Source organism: Cajanus cajan, chromosome 6 (genome assembly GCF_000230855.2).
Source record: "Cajanus cajan strain Asha chromosome 6, NIPB_CcT2T_4, whole genome shotgun sequence".
NCBI lineage: Eukaryota > Viridiplantae > Streptophyta > Magnoliopsida > Fabales > Fabaceae > Cajanus > Cajanus cajan.
The window spans coordinates 60,916,909-60,940,408 of record NC_138522.1 but is presented as its reverse complement, the minus strand read 5'-3'; the positions used below and the strand labels follow the sequence as shown (position 1 = coordinate 60,940,408).

The 23,500-nt window shown below is 29.5% G+C and overlaps 1 protein-coding gene across 1 annotated transcript; it reads right to left on the bottom strand.

Moving 5' to 3' along the window:
- Nucleotides 1-20,719: 20,719 nt before the first annotated feature.
- LOC109797090 (uncharacterized) lies at nucleotides 20,720-22,944 on the bottom strand. The gene is made up of 3 exons (XM_020357005.3): nucleotides 22,461-22,944; nucleotides 22,071-22,200; nucleotides 20,720-21,784 (listed from the first exon to the last, which is right to left on the bottom strand). The coding sequence occupies exons 1-3, from the start codon at nucleotides 22,594-22,596 to the stop codon at nucleotides 21,097-21,099; spliced, it is 954 nt and encodes a 317-aa protein (XP_020212594.2). The 5' UTR covers nucleotides 22,597-22,944; the 3' UTR covers nucleotides 20,720-21,096.
- Nucleotides 22,945-23,500: the final 556 nt, after the last annotated feature.

Sequence of the window (23,500 nt, the reverse complement as noted above, 5' to 3'; positions counted from 1 at the left end):
TATACGTTTTTTTTTTTGCAATATTTTCTTATAATTTAATTTTTAAATTTTAAAATAATAACATTATCAGTCTAAGCCATCCAATTATTTAATCATAAAAAAAATAACATCTAAAAATAAAGGGACAAAAGAAAGACACAATTTTCATCTCTTTTTGTTATATTAATTGTTTTATTGTATGTCTCTGAAAATAATTGAAGGAATGATTTTTCTAACATGGTTCCTTTTTTGATGGAACAATTTACTGGTAAAAAAAAAATAATTAAAGGCCACCGAATTTTATTCTTAAGCCTTGGCTTCAATATGAAGTTTGTTTGGCATAATAAAATTAGAATAAAAAAAAAGGTGGTGAGGAGAAGTTATATCTACTGGTTCCAATCGCAATTTGCAACACAGGTCTTTGCTTTGCACCTTTATCACACCGTCTCCTCTTTTTGCGCCACTTTTCTCTAGACTCACAGAAACAAAAAATGAAAGACCAAAGTACGTCACACAAAAAGAATGCCCCTTTTTTCTTCAAAAAAAAGCATTTATACACATGATCTACCGCTATTTTTTGTTTTTCATTTAATATAGGGTGTTGTGTTGTGACTTGTGGATATAAAATTAAAACCTCCATGTAAATTATTAAAACATGGTTAAAATCCTGAAACGTGTTCATGTTCATAGGCTGCAAACCTAAACAATGACACCCATATTTGAAGTAACATTAAAACCTTGAAACAATTTAGGAATCTTATGTACTGAAATTCAAGAAAGCCAAGTACGACTAAGAGCACCACATTTGTCAGGCAATCCTCAACGTATCTGGGGATTCCTCCAATTTTTCAGTATTGTTTAGTGAAAAAGACAGCAAATAATGATTTGTTTAGGGCAACCATCACTCAGGAGAATTTAATTAAAATATTAGGATCATTATTCATATTTTCAAGCTTCAAATAGTAAAATTAACGTCTATTTCATCGAAGACTGAAAAGTAGCATCTCTCATCTTACATCATCACGCTCTGGGTTTGATTAAGATCAGCAACAAAAGCAGGTCAGCCCTTCTTTTGGCTTAAAAACAATAACGTGTTTGAAATTCTGACACTGTTAAATTCTTTTATTTTTTCAATTGCAATTAGTGACATTGTGGCAATAATTAGATCAACATAATATTAAACGCACACCATAATAGTTTGTTTTTCTTCTTCCTCTTTTCTAAAGATTGACGTGAAAATGAAGGAAACTATATGAACATATTGCTATTATTATAGAAAAAAAGGGGAAAAAAGAAAAAGGGGTATGTTGGATTTCTTTGTTTTGTTTTTGTGTATATATATCGTACAGTGTTGGCTTTAGGTTCTGTTCTTTCTGCTGAGAGGTCAATAGCCTCTATCCACGGGCACTTGTCGAACCAGAAAAAGAGTGTGAGATTGCAGAATGGGTCAATTGCAAATGAGCATCTCTACTGCAGTTCCTTTTATAAAATGGTAATTATTTTTCCCCTGTCTTGCCTCAAAACAGATGGGGATATTTACTATATACTTTACTTGTAATTATTACGTCATCTCATATAATTAATTTGGGTTGTAACAAATTTCAAAAATAATAGAAAAGAAAAAGCGTTCTTTTTTTTATTTTTATTTTTATAGACCATAGTATGTTTTATTACAAGTAATTTGTTTAATTCAAGTAAAATTATTATAAATCAAAAAATTTCTCTTTAATGTAATATGTTTATGACTCAAATTTAAAATTATTAAATTTAAATAATTTTATAGCAGTTAATTTATCGTAATTTCATATGAATGATTAACGAGTTTGATATGTTAAAATATGATTGTCTTTTAAACAAAGGAAATAGTAAAGAAAAATGGTTAAATTATATTTTGGACATGTAGTGTATAAATAACTAGCATTTTAATCACATATTAAATATTTATTATATGTAATAACTAAAATTTATAATAAATTATATATACTAATAAATATTATATTTGAATATATAAATTATATTTAAAATTTAATATAAATAACTTATATTATAATATAAAATTATTGAAATTTAATTTATAAGTATATATGATAAATAAAAAGTTATAAAAAATATTAAAATTTATTCAAAAAAATTGAAAAAATTCTTGTATAATATAATTATTCATGTATTGAGTTGATTATGATTTAGAGAAGAATAGTAGCATCCGTATGCTTGATTCATTTCACATGCAGGTTACAGAAATTTTGCTGTAGAGGAGGAAAGTGTCTGAAAGGGTCACATGACAGGGATATGGCCATAGCTATATGGTGAGAGTTGAGTTGAAAAACTGTGTAAATGTGATTAATGTAGTGACTGAACCTAAGTCTAGAGAGGGTCTCCATTCTCTTGACAGTGTACAGTTGTGATAATATTCTTCGGAATCTGATACTTAATTATGTATAAAAAATAAATGGGTGAGGAAAATAAAAATTTATTTAAGTAATTTCTAGATTTTAAAATAAATTAATCTTCAATTATCGATTATAAAATATATACAAAAGCAGTTCTTAAGTCTGTACGTGGGAATACGTAAAGAGGTATGACATGATATAAATGGAAATGTGTGGAACAGAAAGAGGAAAGTCATAAAATGCAAATGGAAAAAGTGAGTTCTGATTCACACTTGTTTGGCTTTTAACCACTTGTTGCCAACGCCATGCACTGCATGCATAAGGGGCCTGCAACAAGTTATTCAGTTATCAAGCTTTAGGATAATTTATTCACTGAAATAAAAATATACATTTCTCATATTTATAAGTTATTCTCTGTGTCAACGTTAATACTCATACATTTATATATTATTTTACCTTTTCTTTTTTAATTACATTTCCGCATTACTCTTCACATCTTTTACATTTTTCTTTTATTTTTTCCTCACATTTCTTTTCACCTCTACACCCAAAAAGAAGAAGAAAGAAGTATATGAATATCATTTTTTTTATTAAACCTAATGAATTTTAATAAGATGATGTTGCCGTGGATGGTATTATGAATAACTTTTCATGAATGCAAGCACGTTGGTGAGTTGGAATTAATAGCCTCAAGTAAAAAAAATGAGAGTGATCCCTCATTTCTAACCCTTAATTTTTATACCAAGAGAGATGTAGTATGAGCTCCATTCAATGTTAGAATGTAAGTGAGTTGGTTTTCATTAAATTTAGATGAATATCTTATTTAATTTGATCAAAATTTAATAGAATAAATTAGATTAAATTCAACTCAACTTAATTCAATCAAGGTGTTGAATTGAATTAGGTCAATTGAGTCTATATAATTAATTTTTTTTATAAAACTTTTAATATTTCATAATAAATATAAATAATTAATTTGATATTTTGTTACAAGTGTAATGTTATAAACCGATAAAATAAAAATGATACAAATTAAATTTTAAAATAAATTTATTAATTTGTTACATTATTATTGATTCAAATAATCAACATTAATATAAAATAAAATTTAAAATAAATATATTACATTGTTATGATGTTGTCAACCTAAAAACACAATATTCATTATTAAATAAGAGTGATAGAGAGTATTGTCTTAAATAAGTAATTACACTAACTTATTATTATTATCACATATTATATATATATATATATATATATATATGTGTGTGTGTGTGTGTGTGTACATGATCAATTGGTTTGGATCACGAGTAAAAAAACATAAAACTTGTTATCCAATCCATATAGTACTAAGTTTTGATCAAATTAAATTAATACTAAAACAATTCCATTCAAACTCGTTAAATTAATTTGAGTCAGTTTAGATTTGCGAGTTATTTACACTTGTTTATATCCTTACTCAATGGTTAATTTTAATATAACACTTAATAAAAAAATTATTAAAAAAAGTGATTGAATCTATTATGAAATCTATGAACAACTTATTTTATTAAAATCTCGAGTTTAAGTTTTATGTGTTACATCTTTAGTATTGACAAGATGAACATAGATAGTGAATGATTAGAAGAAGAAAACAATTATTTTTCAATAGACTGATTAACGCATCAAAACAAATGATTTAAGACGATAAACTTAGGAAAAAAAATTCTCAAACACTACCACACGTATTAGAATAATAAATTATTTATTTCACTTTACTTATTTTTATTTAAATTTAGTTTAATTAAATAATTTTCTCACAATGCTTGAAACAAATTTTTATATAATTATTTATTTCATTTTACTTATTTTTTTTACTAACTAGTATAACAAATGAGAGAACTTATTTTATTTTATTATTATCCAATAACTTTTCTCTTACCCATCACTCTATTGATAAAATACAACTACTTTCCTTTAACAACGTAAGTCAGAATGGAGGGGCTTAATTTGATGATCACCCTAAATGCCGTAGGCTTCATATAATAATATTTCATTTGATTTGATTGCCCGAAATTACTGGTTAATAGGAAATCAGGAAATGCAACATATCATAACGTCTCCCAAGTTAAATGGAGGATTATGTTATTTGGCCCCACAAATAGATAGAATGAAGATCCCTTGGGGCTAGGATTTGTAGGACACACAAAAACAGAGGGAAAACACATTGATAAACTATAGAGAATAATTCTACTTTGAGAATAATTTTATAAATCAATTCCTTGTCTTGAGCGTTACATATGCAATTAAAGAAATAAATTACGGGCTTGATGATAGAGGTACGGCCCCTGTCATTTACACAAGAAAAGTCCAACATCCAATGGGAATGAAATTAAATAAAGGAAGAAAAGTCAAATAAACTTCCACATTGTTTGTTAAAGATTAGGTGAAAAGAAAAAGGGTGGGTGATCAAACTTCCATAAAGAAAGCAAGCAAGCTAAACAAGTTTCACAGCACATGAACATGTTATTGAAAAATATCTTATTGGCATATAAAATTATTATGAATGATAGAGTTTTTGGTCTAAATTAAATTTAAATAATTTCATATTGGTATAAGAAAATGATATTTTATTCGGCAATAATCTAGCAAATTGGGGGAGGGAGAATGAAATTGAATTGGAAAGGTCAAAAAGGGATAACAGAGTGTGTGTTGAGAGAGGTAAAGTAAGGCCTAGGGGTGATGTCCATAATGGGTTTTGCATACATGTGGCATAGGTTAAACGATTAAAGTTAACCCAAATACAACAAATACTCGAGTATCCACTCAAATACTTCTCTCAAAAGTGCTGCTTTGTGACACTAATCATGCCATTCCATTGTCTTTCTTGTGGTTAGCTGTGCACAAATTTTGTATATTTAAACACCAAAAGAGGGCTCATGTGATCTTAATTATTAAGTTATGTTGATTCCATGCGTTGCATATACATCTTCTATCACAAGATGCTTCCATTGCCACCCTAACTACTGAATTTGTGACAATACTGCTCCTGGACCCACCCCTTTACTTCTTGCAATTTCATACCCTTTTTCAGCACCATTTATTTCTTGCAATTTTCAATATAATAGTCTACTCTTGCGTATCTATGTATTTGCATTATCCGCCTAAAATTATTATTATTATTTTGCAAATGAAAAACAAACTTGATTAACAAAGATCCTTAGATTTATAAATTTTCGGAATCATGATTGTGGGGGTCATATATTATTTATTTGATGAATACTATTCTATGAATGAAGTCCAAGTTGAGAAACAAGAGGAGTACAGCACAAGCCAACTTTTTTAGCAGAGCTTTTTCATTTCTTGAGCAGTGCAAAACAGAGTTGAAGGCTTGAGGCCCAGTTCAAACTCATCACTGATCAAATTAATATAATGTCTGCAAAAGCATAAAATATGTTTCCAATTATATGTTTGGTCAGCTTCACCTTAGGGATTAGTAAGATTGCCAAAGTTTTAACTTCCAGAGTTGCCATGTAAAGGGAAAGGAATATGAGTATTATAATCAGTTTGTTAATTTTAATATGATTTATTTTAAAAATTATACTTATTATAATTTCCAATTAATTGACTGTGATAATATATAAATATTAAAGTTATAGAAATTTCTGAATTTAATTTATGGAGTAGATTTAAAAAAAAAAATAGAAAGAAGGATTAAAATGAAAATAGAGAAATAGTATGGAGGAATAAATAATTAACAACAACCTTTCTTTGTCTTAATTAAAGATTAAAAAAAAAAAAGATACCAATTGAGTCAAAACGCAACAAGTCAGAAATTTGATATGTACTGATTTGTCTTTGTGTTCCTGTCCAAATTACAAATACAGTGCCTTTGGTCTCGTAGTATGATTCCAAGCTTGGATAGAGGAGGAGAATTATATTAGGCCTTTGACAGAAAAATAAATAAATCACTGATAAACATGGATCACGTTTATGAGGGATTTCTGTCCAAATTAAAAAAGAAAAAAAAAACTTCTTCTTCTTCTTCTTATTTTTTTTTTTCTCTAGCACATGGGTGTTATTTATTTATAATCAATGGATCATTTCTGAATAATATGTATGTTTTCCACCATTGACAATTTAATTTTTTTCTTGATTATTTTCAACTGTGACCAGACACGAACCTCGTTTGTGGTGCGATATTTTTTCCCCTGTCTTGCTCATGTTCTTGTACAATTGCAATTTGGCAAAGATTTCACATCCAAGAGTTGACAAGTAGAGGTGTTTGAAAATCCCAACCTGGCCATTTCACTATACTATTGTCCAATTTCTCAACAACCAAGCATGACTTTCCAAACCCCTCGTTTTGGTAACTTAGTGAATAATTTATACATTCCCTTAGATCAGAGCCAACTTTTGGCTTTAATAATTCATTTTCAACCTTTTCTTTGATTAAAGTGCTACCTAATAATGGCAAATAATGTCAAAATCCTAGCAGTTATGAGTGCCAAATCTTGTCATCACGACTTGGATTTTGTATGCAAATTTCTACCAGCAGACATGCATGGACAATCTTGTGACAACCTCATACATGTATGTTACTTGTTCTTAATTATATATGAATTGATTATTGATACACATACATCCACACTTGTATTTTTTTATTGTAACTGCAGTGAGGTAAGTTAAATACAATTATCAAAGTTTATATATTCTTGTAAAATAAACTGAAATTTTGACTACATATATTCCCTAACTACAAATATGAAAGTCAGGCCATGTTACATTTAAGAATATTCTCTTCCTTCAACATTTTCTTAAGTCTCTAATCATGCTTTTATGATAAATAATAGTTTGTGCATGTTTGATCATCTCCCTTTGCTAAAATATACCATGTTCTTAGAAGATAATTTAACTAGTTGAAATAATCCAGATAAGATCTTACACCTGTATGCATGCATTTGAATTTCTCCTTCAACTAGTTCTTGTTGATAGTTTACATATTTATCTAAAGAAATCTCTTGGTACTGAATTAGTAGTTGAGTAGTCTTTTTAAAGGAGAAAGAAGAAAAACTTTAAAACATTTGTTTTTTTTTTTATTTCTTTAAGATTAAAGATTTGAAGCATTTGCTTGTTACAGGTACCTATCATTACTACTATATATTAATAAGGGTGGAAAAGTATATTTTTGAGAAACCATAAATTATTCTAATTGGATAAGCTAAATATTGATGAAAAAGAGAGGTAACTCATTGATCAATGCACTAATTTTATAACCATGAATAATTTAATCCAAGATATAAAATTGAAAGTTATGGAATGGGAGTTCATTTCACTATCACAAAAAAGAAGCAATTAATTAATGAAGCAAGCAAAGGAATATTCCAACCGGTGAGCTGCTTCAAGATATAAACCCACAAATGGCTCACTGAAAAAGGAGTGATTGAAACTAGGATACAAATTAAAAGATCTTGATCACACTCGCACTAATATATTGAAGCTTCTATGCTCTGCCATTCCTTATAGCTGCCAAACATTATAAAGCAAATATATAACGATTAAAGAAATTGCTTTCACAAAAAAGATGACACATTATTACCAACTCATTCCCTCCATTTGTCAAGATATGCAAAGGCTTCTTGTTAAAGTAGTTCAGCTCTTCCCTTTAGTGGGTGTAACAACATATTTTTCCAGCGTGGTTATGATAGCTTCATATGCTGATGCAAATCGTATTCAATATTGTTCTTTATTTTTTTTTATAATAATAATAAATAAAAAAACTGTGAGGCAACTCAGTATTATCACAAATGACATGTTGAAACTATCAGAATATATATATATCTATCAAGAGATGATGAGAGTTATTTTATTGTATTTGTCTGAGAGAATATTTTATGAGAGTTATTTTATAGGGTTATTACACAAACATACTCCACAATGATGAGATATTGTCCGCTTTGGGTCTAAGCCCTCACGGTTTTGCTTTTGGTCATCACCCAAAAGGCCTCTCAATCATTGAAGTATCTTTGTGCTATATAAGTTGTTATTTTTTATCTTATTTCATTGATGTAGGACTTGTTTGTATCCTAACAAAAGAATTACTACAAAGATGTAAACTACAATAAATTTTATCAATCATAAGTACTCAACTAGTTTATGTATGTCAAGAAATCTTTCTAAAGAAAGTTGTCTACCAAACGAGACTTTAACGACGTTAGAAAAAATGAAACTTACATATATAATATAATGATGACAATAAATTTTGAATTTTTGACTACTTGTATCAGCCCAAATTAATACATTGATTTATAGTATATCTTTTTCTTCCAAGATAAAAAAAAATGTCCCGTTCCCTTGTCATTAGGCTTTTTAATTTGATTTTCAAATACTTTAAAAAAAAGCTTTTGTGGATTCCTATTGTGAAGAATCAAAGAAAGTTCTTCCTTTTGCTGTTAACAGGTATCCTGAACAGCAGAAAACTACATAACAATTAAAGAAACTAATTTTCTTTTTGAGAAAATCCTGCATACGATATTTTATTTGCCCTAAAGTGGTGTGTCCACAATATGTCTTCCCATATTTAATTTATGTGTTTTTTCATAAGGTGGGTTGGGACATAAAAAATGCCGAAGCCACATGGCTCATCAGGCAATCTTATTTAAATCCTGCAAGTACAGTTGTTTCATTTTAAGCGTATGCTTAAAATTTAAATTGCTTTATTGTTGCACATGTTACTCCTTCTAATTTAAGCTCATCCAAGATAGCTAGAATAGTATTGATAATTAATACTTACTTTTGTTTCCATTTCTTTTGTTTGTAATTACAACTTACAAGTTCCATTTTGATAGGTGTTTTATGGTCATCAAAATTAAATTCATTAGAAGAAGTAGATATGCCATTCATTAATTTCAGTAGCTGAAAATCAAAATAAAGCTTTTCAATCAACAAAGGACCACTCTCAAAAATTGAACCCAAGATGGTTGAGTTGATATTCAATCATACATATTCTCTAAATACGAATGATGGTCTATAAATAATTACATTTTGGTATTCCTTATTGGATGTCTTCTGACGCAGTATAAAATGGGTTCAAAATTCAAAGAGGAAATTACGAATATGAAGTGATAAAAATTTAGGGTAAGTAAAGTCAAGGATCATCCTTCTTACCATCATGCTTTAATCAAAAGTAAAATTGTAGTCCTTCATTTAAAAATACAACTGTTAAATTACTTGTGTTAGTGGCTTGTTGTGTCATTGTTTGGTGAGGTGAGAGCAGAGGAACAAAATAATTTGAAGAAGACAAAAGGTAGGAAAAACCCGTGAAAGAGTCCTTGGTTGTAACCCAAGATGGGTTAGTGGAGGTATGAATATTGGATCCATATACATATAATGAGGTTGATGTAAGTTGACCTTTATAGTAAGTTGAATGACAAAAAGGGGTGGGTGCTAGTGTTGTTCATTTTAATCATGAAAAATTATTTGTTTCATAGTGGCAGTTGGTTTTGGTTTCCATGTGGTGTATGCTTGTCTCAACCCAACTATCATCACTTAGCATCTTCCATACCATGCTTCCGGGCCCATGCGCCCTTTCATTTCTTTCACTCTTTCCTTTTAATTCACCTTGTTAAATGTCAATTTTGAATTACACTTCTTCATTTTTTTTATTTTTTTTTTACTTCTTTCCATCGAAACATATCTACGTATTTTTTATTACTTCATATAGATTTTAAGCTGTTAATAAGTATAATTTAAACTACTAATAAATAATCAACACGTTTGTTTAGTTGGTGGTTATATATGATTGGAATTCAAATCCATTTAAAAGGAAAATAAAAGTACTGCTTAATTCAAATTGATTTAAAACCTATATATATAACGTCATAAATTTTTCAAGAACTTCACACTTATAATCATATTAGTTTTTCAACTTGTCACTCGTTGTCATGATAGTTCTTGAATTTGATATTAAAAAATAGACCATGAAAATGTATTTCATCTTTCATTGTACAATTTCATTCTTTGTAATTCAAGTAGGACTTGAGATTAAAGAAGATGATGGATAGGAAACAAAAAAATGATCTCAAAAGTTTGTAATGAAGATCTTAAAATTGGTTTGGTATTCCATTTAGCAAAAAATCATTTAGTTCCAATGTTTTTTGAGCCCATAGACAAAGATAATAATCATAATTAATGTAAAGAAGAGTCATAACGAATATGAAGTAAAAAACTTAGATTCTTATTGATTAGGATATGAAGGTCATTTCATATGTTATAGAGACATTAATTTAAAGTGTCAATTAGTTCATTTATCAAAGATAACAAATATGAATAAATGTTTAGACTAATGAGAAGGATGAATAAAAATTTAGGATTCATATAATAATAAATATAAGGATTAATAAGAAAACAATTTTCAAATAGTATAACAAGTACTATATTGAATGAAGATTTTAAATTTAATATTAAACTTTTTCAAATAGTAATTTAAGCACAATTCAAATGCATGTAATATTAGTCTATTGAACTAATTTATTAAAATTGAACAGTTTTTTTTTCTTTTCAATTAAATACAAATTCATTCATCGTAATTTAACTAATATGTGATAAGGTCATTCATTATTTATCCAAATGAATTAAGGAAAGTGGTATTAAATGCTTGATCCCCCACGATGTTGAGTCTTTGCTTTATAGGCTGATTTTTTATTATTTGTTTAATTAAAACAATCACATCCATGCATCCAACGAATAGAACTATGAACCGCAAAATTGCTTGAGCCTTCACTTTCATCGCTCTTAAATCAATCATATTTTAACGTCACATTATTTGAGAGTATTCCTATGATAGAAGCCCCAGGTATTGAACGTACACAGTGGGACTGCCTGTTTATTTGTCGCCAAATACACACTTTTATATATTTTATAATGTCAAGTAAAACCATTTCACTGGAAAACTTTCCCTTGTTATTTGCTTAGTGATGTAACTTCTCAATTCCAATTTTCTTTTTACCAAAGCATCACAATGAAAGTCTGGAATCCAATTTTTATTGTACGAAAACCCTCTTTGTGCCTAAGAGTGGGCCATGTTGCTCTGCTGGGAGTCACAAAGGAACACCTTTGTGTGCTTCTGATGCACGTACATGCATATGCTTTTAATTTTTCCCATTTTTCTTTGTTCATAAAAATATTTACTTGGGGTACAAATCTTTGGTTAATTCATCTTTGCCAAAATCCTCTGTTTTTGCAACAATAAAAAGCACACCTAAATCCCCTGTTTCCGCAAGGACGAAATGAAAAGAGTATAGAGTTGTTATTATGCACAACCAATTTGAGAAACAAATAAAGGTTAGGTTTACATCTCTAAATATAATTTAACATATTGACCACATTTTCTAATAAATATCAGGAGTTTATTATACATTACTCATTTATCTTTGGTCTTCAAAATATTTTTCTATATTTTAATGTCTATAAAGTATCAAATGTAGCAATTCTCGTAGTCTTACTCCTATCATTTAATCCATGTCATTCAACATTACAATGTTTTTACTATGAAAGTGAATTTAACATATGATTATAAGTTAGTTAAAAAGATGAGTTGCTTATATGGTAAGATCCCTTTTAGATAGACTTTGATACAAATTTAATTCAAATTGTATTATTTAGTAATATCTTCGAAGTTAGTTTCAGGACTTCTATCGCGTGTTGTACATTTAAATCATGGTATTCTACCGATGAAAACAATAAGTTATTTCTCTAGGGTTATATTCACTAGAGATTTTTCCTTTCAGAGAAGTCGCATTTTGAGAGAAGATATATTATTTATTCTTAAAGTTGTGAAGCTCATAAATTTTAAAAGGGGGTGCATCAAATAAAGTCAGGGAAAATGTCCCTTGAGATCATCTCACTCTGAAAGAGGAAGCTATTGCTTTCATCCTTTATTTCCTTTTGAACAAGTTATCTACATAATTTATACCCCCATCTCTTTTTATATGTCAAATCATCATCATACTTCAATTACTTTATATATACATAGATCATAATAAGGAATAACAGTAGCTTGAAAATGACGATGAAACTGATAATTTTGCTTCCTTTTTCCATTTCCTTTGTAGCAATTAAGCAAGAGTGTACATGGTCACATAAAGTTAGGAAGATGTAACATTACTAGCCATCTATCTACATCATTCAATGAGAGAAACAAGTGTGGCCCTTCAATATATGGTAGTAGACATGTGAGACCTACGAACAACCCATGATTTGGTTAAGATTCATATCACTCAGCAGGGATAAAGAAGAAATTGAGGATTGATGAGTAAATCCTATGGAGAAAGGCCTTGGTATGAAAATGATGTTTAAGAGCACAAAAACATAATTGATGGCAGAAATAGACAAGTCTAGTACTTTGTTTATTGGCACCAGAAAATTTTGATAAGGTTGCATTGCAGCCTCCAAGGAAGGCTTGCTTTCTGAGTCACTTTCTGATAGCAACCAAAATGAACCACAACAAATTCAAAGCATGGAAATTCACCATGCAGAATAGTTGAGTTGGGGAAAAGTGAAAAATGTAGTTTAGCCATTCGTATTGGTTAGTATGTGAAAAAGTGTGTTAGAAGAAAGAAAGCTAGTTTTGACTAAAAAGGGTCACTATTGAACTGAATGAAAATGCTTACCAATGCATTTCTTACGTGCAAGATAGGAAAAATCCATACATGTTAGGTTTCTCCAACAACTCAGATTTGGCAAATCTTGACTAGCTTTTTTTTTTTTCTATTCATTTCTAACCAAAATCAAAAAATACAGCATGTCTGGTTAGTTAGAAACGAAAACAAGTTAAGCATTTTTCTATTAAAGTAGTTAACGAGTTATTGCATTGAGAGATAAGAACACCATTGATTTAAGTGATTTTTGTTTCTCGTAGTCAATTACTTGTAAAGAACATTTCGGTATTTTTTGTATGATGAATTCTTAAAAATAGAAAATGAAAATAGTAAGATATTTTTGTAATGACCGACATAAAATGTTAGAAATTTTAGAGATTGATTCTCATTTTTCAAATTGAGAAAATAATATTGAGTTAGACCCAATTTTATTTTCTTAATATAATTTCACAACTTATCTGAGCAAGTAATATTAGAGTTATGATGTGAGTGTGAGGGAGTTAGTAAATTTGGTGTGTTTGGGGGAAGAATATAGTGGCAGCTGGCAAAGATATGAATGAGAAGTGGAATTGGACGGAAGACGGAACAAGTTAGTTATAAAGTGGGATGGGATTGACAATTAATTGGCGGGGCCAAGGCTTGAAAAGCTGAAAAGTTTGGGGTCATGGCGTGGACTATGCATTCCAATTGGGTCAAGAAACAAAAAAGAGATGAAAAGAAGGTGCCATGTGCTAAACTGAATTATTGACCATACAAGCTACAGGGATATGTGGTTAAATAGCATCTTGTGTCTAAATCTTTAAGGTGGGTGGGGAAAAGTCTTCATCTCCTTCCTCATTTTAGACCACTTCTTACTTCACTTCTACCTTTACAAATCATCTTGTAACTTGTAACTTAACCAGGGCCACTTTGAACTTTGAAAAAAAAAAAAAACAAAGAGGGTTGGGGGATGAAAATTATTGTTTATAGTCAACGTAGGTATCACCTTAAGTGGTCCCTATATCTATGAAGAAAACAAACTCATTCCCAACCCAAAGCCATTTTATTCTTTTTTGCTTTTTTTAATCTAAGTCACTAGCTATGGCAGCCCACTCAAAGACGGTATTAACTCAAGGATCTGGGCTTGGACAAAGGGGTAAAGTCCTTCTTAAGCCCATTTCCTGATCCTGACAACAATGCTATAATCTTAGGAAAAAATGCTATAATCTGTTCAAAAAACAATCTTAAGAAAGAGAGAAAAAAGTATTTGACAGGATGAAATTAGAAAGACTCAAAAGAGATAAAATTAAATAGTTGAATAATCTTATAGGTTGATCTTAGATATTTACCTTGTAATTATATTATTTTTATTTCACTTTTCTTAAAATAATAGAAAGATGATACTTGTATGATCATTATTAATAACTATCAAGTTATAAAGATGTACCCTTTAACCTTTAGAAACACTAACGAAAAATCTGAATATTCTTTCTGTTATAATTTTTATCTTCTTGCAAGTTGCAAGCTCTAATGGTAACTTAAGGTTTATACTGTATTAGTATGTGAAGTGTGACGTGTAACATTTGGTGTTGTTAGTGTTGCATGCACGACAGGGAGAATGTTCCATAATGGTGAGCCAAGAAGTTGTCAGAATATGATGGGAAGATTGGTAAATGGTTATTTGAAATTTGGAAAGGTTCCTTCTCATCACTCTTCTTTCCAACCCAAATATGGTTCTCCGACATTGCAACAGCCTTTTTGCTTTCGTGCCAATTATTCCCCTCACCACACTCTGCTTCTTTTTGCCATAACATAAATCTCTGTCGCTTGAAGGAATATTATTTCCTTTTAGATCATGAAACCAGCACATAAACCATCAACACACTACAACCTTAACACCATGAATATAATCCAAACAATTTGTTCTCTTTTACCTTTTTGTCGGATGTCCCAGGGAAATAAAACTCTTGTTTACAATTTTTTTCAATAATTTCTAAACTTATCTAGGTTCATATTCATGTGCGGTTTATAGATCTAATTCTTTTACTAAAATGCTTACATGATTTTTTTAAAAATAAAAATATGAAATTTAGATGTTTCGAATAAAGTAGAAAACATGTACTACTACTATCAGCTAAGTGCCATTATTAAAAAATGAATCATGTTTGGATCGGATGAATTTCCAAATGAAAAGTAGTCCATTTAAAGTTCTTTAAAAGTCTAGTACAAGCACAAGGTTGGGTTGAGTGATCAAAATAAAAGGTGTGATACAAAGAAACCCAATAGAGTGTATAAATTCAGGGTTTCAATTGATGCAAAATCGTGGACCAAAGTTTTGTATCAGCCCAATCAGAAAACATGCATTGTTGCAGCACAAATGCCAAACCCAAAAAGAATTCCTTGCGCCAGAATTCCCCTTTTATGCTACATTTATCGTGCATGTAATACTATGATTACATGTTACATAATAATTAAAATAACTTTATCTATAATGATTGAATCGATTATATAAATTACCGTTAATTTATATTGTACCACTTGATTAATATTAAAATTGGTAACTTGCATTATGATTAAAACGATAAATATTAAACAGAGCAACTTGTATTTATATGCGCATAATTAATTGTTTTCACCCTCAATTTAATATTTTTATTTGAAATCTGAATTTTAGGAAAGTGCTAAAATCAACTAAAAATATAAATTTTATATTAAGAAAAGGAAGTACCTCCTACACTTTTATATTTCTGATGTAATAACTAGTGTGTTAACAAATTTCTAATGTTTTACACAGTGGGTAAGAAATTAAAAATGAAAAAACAAAATCATTAAAAAATGTAACATTGGAAGTTACGAATATATACCTTTACTATTGATTTTTCAATAAACTTGTTATTTATTATTTCTAATTATCCTTAAAGTAATGGATGATGAAACCGGATCTATAATGCCACAAAAATGAATTATGATATAATGGAATGGTAGAATCACCCACGTATTATAAACTTCTTAAGTGAAATGTCCTTTGTTTGGGTCTGAAAAACAAATGAATAACAGTATATAAGAGATAGATTTAAGGTAGGTTGAATGGAAGTAGATAATTAAGGTGTTAGGTGAGGGTAATGAATCTGTTCATTAAATTATAATTCCTGTAAAGTGAGATCATTTTCCCCCTTTCTTCCCTTATTATTATTATTCTTCTTTTTAGAGAAAGTGGTGTGAATATGAGTTTGCTTTGGACCATGTCACCGTCACTGTATTAATATCGAAAACATGAATTGGTCTTTGCAACTTTGTTAGATGCACATTAAAATTTTTGAAGACCTGAATCTACAGAAACGGGCCTTTTTGGAATAAAAACTTAAAGAAGACAAAAATAAATTAAAATTAATCTATATACAAATTGTTTATATAAGTTTTTCGTATTAACTCTTTTAAAAATTAATTTAAACTTATATTAATGGTATACTTTTTTCTTAAAATACATATAAAAAAATATATTTATAGAATATGTGCATAAAATATTTGACGAGTTTTTAAACATCGAGAAACACTCTATACAATAGGTAGTGAGTAAGTCACACAAGTAAGTTTGACACCACAACATAACCTAAAATCTTAAGACCTTATATATTATTCAACATTACCCAACTCTAACCAATGTGAGACTTCCTTGCACTACCGTTGCACTTTAATGACACACGCCCTCCACTCCTCTAGGGAGACTTACAGTACAAAGGGATGATTATACTCTTAGATCTCCTGCCAATTCTATTTAGGATCCCACTATTAGATCCAACCAATACTCGTCTGAGTCGATCACCAGTCATTTGATCGAACCATCGGTTCTGATACCATTGTTGGGGAGTTTTTAAACATCGGGGAACATTCTACACAATGGGTAGTTAGTAAGTCACACAAGTAAGCTTGACACCACAACATAACCTAAAACCTTAAGGTATTAGGTAAGTGAGTCTTTCTCACTTATATATTATTCAACATGTCAAACTTTAACCAATGTGAGATTTCACTTCACACTTGAATTCCAAAATTTATAAAAAAATTTATCCGTTTAGTAAGTTTATTTAACAAAAAAAATTATTTGAAAAATTTATAACTTATTTTCAACAACAAATTTAAGTAGTTTATAGTTTATAAAATCTTAACTTTTTATTTTTTTATTTCATTAAATTTTCTGAATTTTATTCTACCTTTTTAATTTAAAACTATTTTACATACATTTATTTTCTTTATTTTATTATCAAATAAATAAATAAATTATTTTACATTAATTAACTAGTTTATCGGTTAATATTATTAAAGACTTTCAATTCAATTAATTAATTTATAAATTTTTAGTTTATAATTTATAAATTTTCAGTTAACTTATAAATTTATAGTTTATAGTTTATAAATTTTTGGTTAATTTATAAATTGTTTTATTAATTTATAAACTAATTATACCTTAAAAAAAGAAAGAAAGAAAAAGATAGATGAGGGACAAGAGGAAACTTTGACATTGTTTAGCATAATTCGGTTTTGATTTAACGTATTTGCCAACCGAAAAAGACGGACTATAAATTGTATTGATCTTTATTAAGAATTGTTCAACAATAAGAAAGGTGTCTCTTCTTTTTCGTTTATTATTATTTGTATTCGAATTACTTGTTTTGTTGACTAAATAATTTATGCAATAATAATATAAAATAATTTTACATTTTTATTCAATTACAGAGTAATATGTATGGTTTCTTACATCTTGTAATCAGTTAGCATTGGCTGAAAACACCTTGTGCTTCTTAGTCAAGTTTATTTATTTTTAATAAATTTTACTATTATGTATTATATACTTATTGATTTTTATAATAATCATCATAAAATATAATAATAATTAATAATTTTTTTATCAGTTGATAGTGTAAAATTTTCAACAATGCTACTTAGCCCAAAATAAAATATGCATGAAACATACAAACTCTTATGTGGATGGCTTGCATTTCTTAATTAGTAAATAGAATTAGTTTAAAAATAAAAAATAATATATTGTTTGACAGAATACACATTCGTACAAATTTAATTTTTACAAATTAACATTTCTCAAAAAAAAAAAAAAAAAAGATTGACAATGTATAAAAAGTAAAATAATTTTATTTTTTTATGATATATATATATATATATATATATATTATTTCATAATAAGTGTTGTTCTAAATTTTTTATACAGACCAAAAAAATTAATAAATAAATAAATATAATATAATATTAATTTTACAAAATTAACTATATTATTAATCTTCTTTATTGGTAATAACACCACATGGCACAACAACTTTCTAAATAGTACTATAAGAGATATAAAATAAAAAAATTTAATTAATATTATATTAAAAAAAAGTAAGATAATACTTATTTTTAGATTTTTTTTTCTCACAACACTTTACTAATTATAAAAGTTTTATTTCTAGAAAAAAACTAATATAAAAGAACTCTTATACATTAAATTATATATAAACTAATTTTAGTTTATAAAAAGAGTAATTTATTGATTTATTTTTCCAAGTGTATATGTATTGGGATACAAACAAGTTACACATCCATAAAATAAGAGAAGAAATAATAATTTATGAAACACACACACAAATCCCATAAAAAGATAGGCCTTTTGGGTGATGACCAAAAATAAAATTGAAAGGACTTAAACTCAAAGTGGACAATATTTCATTATTGTGAAGTTGTATGTGAAATAATCTTATAAAATATCTCCTAAAAAAATAAGAAAAGAAATAATAACTTATAAAACACACATATACTCTAATGATTGAGAGCAAAATCATGATGATTTATGTTCAAAATGGATAATATCTCATCAATACCATAAAATAACCCCATCAATATGAAGGTAAGCCAATTTAGATATTCCGTAGACCACCAATCAAGCAGGAAATAAAACTAAAAGTGTTTTCCCTTAATTATAAAATAAAAATAAAAAAAAATCTTGCACTTTGAAGTTTTGGTATATACTTCATGTGTGATATATATACCTTCTGAAGGTCAATAATTTATGGTTGATATAAATATAATATAATTTTCTTCCATGAACATGTGGAAGATAAAGGTTCATTACTAAAGTACAACAATGAAGAGCGCAATAGTTGACCTTCGCTACGATCTAACTAATAGGAAGATCAAATCATTGGTTACGGTCAATAAACATTGCATTAAGTATGAACAAGCACCACACTGCGTTAATTGCAGATTTTCTTTTGCCATCGGGGAAAAGACATTGTCACTTTTTTGTTCATTGGTTAACTCATACATCTCAAAGTCCAATTCTTTGAAAATTTCTTTCTCCTTGTGTAATAAGAAACACGAAAACTTTAAAGCAACTGGGAAAACCAATTCACATGAAAGCAAAAATATACTATAGTCATAGTGGAAATTTTAATTTGACATTTGCACACTTCACTAGAAAATAAATTAAAACCCCGTTCGGTCCATATTGCTTCAAGACACGATCTCATATTTTAATGCAGGTTAATTGTTCTCTATAATATCTCAAAGAAGGAAGCAAACAAAATGGTGGAAAAGGTCAATGCGTGTTTATCTTTTATATTTCGTTGAAAAATTAAACCAATCTATTTTATCTTCTAAACAATTTACCCACCAATGACATATCCGAATCATCGTTATCCTAAGATCATACGTTTTTATAGCCCTCTGGACTCATCTCCCACCGCGACTTTTTTATCAGTTGAATAATTTATGCATGCTTAATAAAATATCATCTTTAATATCTCTGTTCCCCTAGTTGGATTTGTTTACAGATGACTCACTTTCATATAAAAATTGACGGCCCGTTTTGCTCAAACAATTGCAAGTCCTAATCCTACGGCTTTTAAAAAATATATTTTGATGGGGGTGATTGTGTTAAAATAATAAGAAAATGCATGATACATAATTTCCAAATGCACTAAAAATGGCACAATTGCTTCATCTAGATTGGTCATGCCTCAATTATGGAATCCAATGTATATCACCATCATCATCATACATAAGCAAGTTTCACATGCTTATAATAACACAAGTGAAGTGATTTTCTTCTCAAGTTCTCATCATATGGTTTGGCTTGATCAGTGACGTGTCCTACATAGCACAATTCTTGCCCCCCTCAATACATGTGACGATTAAATTCATAGAACACTCGTAATTATATATTCACTTTCCGTATTTCATTTGCATACTTCTTGTCCCCCTTGTACTTTCTTTCCTCTCTTGTCCTAATCAGATACCGAAGAACCTGAGATATAGAAGTTTCACAAATACATGTAGTGTGTTTTGGAACAACTTTGTTACGAGGGAAAAAAATCAATCAATTTTTCACAGTAAAGTTAAAACAATAAACCAATATTTAAATATATATCCAAATTCTAAGCAGAATACAAGTGAACTCAATGAGTATTTTTTTTACTCATCTTTATTTAACGTAGGACTTATCATATAGACTTGCACATGAATACTGATAATAAATTACGGACATCAATAATGGTGAAGGAAGGTGACTATAACACGTTCAAATTTACAAGAAACTTGAACTACTTTTCTCGTTAGGATCATAATTTTTTAGGAACACCTCAATAATTGAGGGTCGGGTATTTTAATTTATAAGACTAAAATTATTGTTGTACAGTACGCATTGAGCACTTTGGTCTTTATGGTTTTAGGTGCATGATTGACTTATAAAAAAAATGTGAAATATAGTATTAGATAAGGCATGCGATACATGAAAAATATGGGTGGATTGCTGCTGCAAGCCTCTTTATGATACAGGGTACTCTAGTTATGTATGAAGGCTTCCTGGTTCCTCCTTTTTTCCTTGATTCCTTCCTTCATTTCTGTATAGGACATGTGTATGGTTTGAATGGGTAGGGTTACCTCGGCAAAGTAACTTCGAAAAGGAAACTTTTACAATGTAGTTTGAAACAAAGAAACCTATTCAATACTAAAAAGTAAAAGCTAAAAACCCATCCCACAAAGGCACAAACTGAGTCCAAGTCACAAGTCTGAAATCTTCAGCCTCAATTTTCTTAATTTTAACCAAAGTCAGCATCATATCAGTAGTACGAGACCCTTTCCTCTGTCTTCTTGTCATCAAACAAAAAGTTATTATTGCAACTGTTATTAGTGCCAATTAACTGTTTAATTTCCTCTAGATCGCCATAATCCAAAGGATTTTGTTCCCACAATCCATTTTGTTTGTCTGTCCACCCACTAACACTACCACTAGCAGCATTGGAGAACATCAACTTGTGAGTAGTATCTTCCGCCACACTGTAGAGGTGGTTAGCCCCAACAAAAGTTGCATCACCAAACTCTGGCTCCATGGCATGACTCAAGTTGTTGCAGCTCCCATCGGAAGAGCTGCAACTAGTGGCTTCACCCCCAAACACAAAGGTGCTATTGTTGCTAATGCTATCTTTGAATTGGCACTTCACCCCCAAACTCTCTTGTGCTTGAAAAAAGGAATCAGCGGAAGCAGAAACAGAAGAGTTATTTCCACTCAGAAGACTTGAGGAGTAGGAAAAGGACCCTTGGGGGTGGTAGTATGAGTTGTTGCTGTCTCTGAAGGACAATGTTGAAGATGATGTTGAGCTTTGAAGGATGGACAAAAGGGTCATTTGTTGAGGCTTTCTCTGTGGTGAAGCATTCATGGCCATCATTTTCTTCTTAAGCTTGGTGTTCCAGTAGTTCTTGATATCATTGTCAGTCCTCCCTGGCAACTGAGATGCTATTATGGACCACCTGCACTCAGTGAAAATGTCTTAATACACTAGCATAGTAACATTCATAACAGATCTAAATTGGAAAGCATTAACTGATTCAGAGAACCTAAAAAACAAAGTACACATCATATTCATATCATATCTGTGTTGTACTTGAATATTCTATTTCCAAAAAGTGAAAAGAAAAGAAAAGAAAAGAAACTCTTAGTGTATCCCTTCAATTGGAAATTATTTGTACTATTTTCTAACAGAAGCTTATTCTATTAGAGTGGTGAGTATATGGAAATTAAGTGAATGAAGGGTACCTGCTTCCAATGCTAGCAAAGAGGCTGCAGATTATTTTATCTTCTACATCAGAAAACTGGCCATGCTTAATGTTGGGTCTAAGATAATTAAGCCACCTTAGTCTACAGCTCTTGCCGCATCTTTTCAAACCTTCAAGAAACAAACTCAATCAGCATCACAAAGACAAAGGAAGAAGAGGTAAATAAGATAAGATAAGATAAGATCCTTGCATACCATCATGCCATCATTAGCTTCAAAAGTGTAATATCATAATATGACTTTATGCAGGAGCATGTCGGATACAAGTTTAGATGAATTTTTAAGAGTTTCTTTACTAAAAAGAATTTTTCTCAAGAAAAATTTTCAAAAACAGTTCTAACTTAGACCCTTAATCTATAATATGTACTTACCAACTTTTTGTGGAAGGGCAATCCAGTTCCCTCCGGTGCCATGTTTCTCTATGTACTCCCTTAGCTTCGCATCTTCTTCTGGTGACCATGGTCCTTTCTTCACATTTGCCTTGTCACAGCAAGGAGCTCTACCCATGGTTTCTGAAGTGGGAGTCTCAGGAAGGTACAAACTACAAAGGATACTCAAGAATGGAACGTGGAGGGGAGCATCAATAGAAGTTTATTCAGAGAAGAAATGAATTGAGTCAAAGGGAACAGCCTCTGTAACTTCAATTGTCTTATCAGTTTCCAAAACTTTATATGATTGATTAGGTTGTAGAAGTTTCTATCACCATGTACAATGGCCCTTTGCAAGAAGGAGTTTAACTTGGTCACAATTTAAAGTATCCAAAGTCTGCTAAGTTATAACGTGTATGGATTTTTTCCTTGAAAACGATGGTCTAGTGTAGTGATACACATTTTCAAGCAATGGGCCAAGTCACGAGTAAACTAATGTCAAGTTGGAGGTTCAATTATATGCTGCTTCTTGCAATGCTCATAGCTCTTCATTAATGAAAGTTGGAATCATTATCTGTTCATACATTGCGAGGACGTCGAATGGATCCTGTAAATTCTTTAAAATGGCAAATTTAGGATAATTTTATAGTATGATATTTCTAGTATCGTTATAATTTCAATATTTATTTGTTTTTGGAAATTTAATATTTATAATAGGATGGTACGATTATAAATTATAATGTGGCCTACAAATTCAAAAAATACGATGAGAAATTTCTTTTCCTGCCTCAGAATTTTATTGTATTTAAGTTTATGAATGATAATTAAATATTGTTAGTTGCCTTAAAAATATAATTAATATGTCCAGAGATTACGGATGAAAATTGAGTTTTATTAAAATATGGTCTTACATATACAAGACAAACTTGCGTTATAAATTACTAAATAAACATGTCAACTATTTGTTGTATTTTTATATAAAAAAAACTATCATGCAAGGGAAGAATACCTTAAACATGAATAGTGCAATATCTTTTTTACAT

Coding starts and splice junctions, on each gene's coding strand:
- LOC109797090 (XM_020357005.3), bottom strand. CDS start 22,596: ATGGGTAGAGCTCCTTGCTGTGACAAGGCAAATGTGAAGAAAGGACCA. Junction 22,201..22,460: donor TGCCCTTCCACAAAAAGTTG/GTAAGTACATAT, acceptor TGTTTCTTGAAG/GTTTGAAAAGATGCGGCAAG. Junction 21,785..22,070: donor TTTGCTAGCATTGGAAGCAG/GTACCCTTCATT, acceptor CACTGAGTGCAG/GTGGTCCATAATAGCATCTC.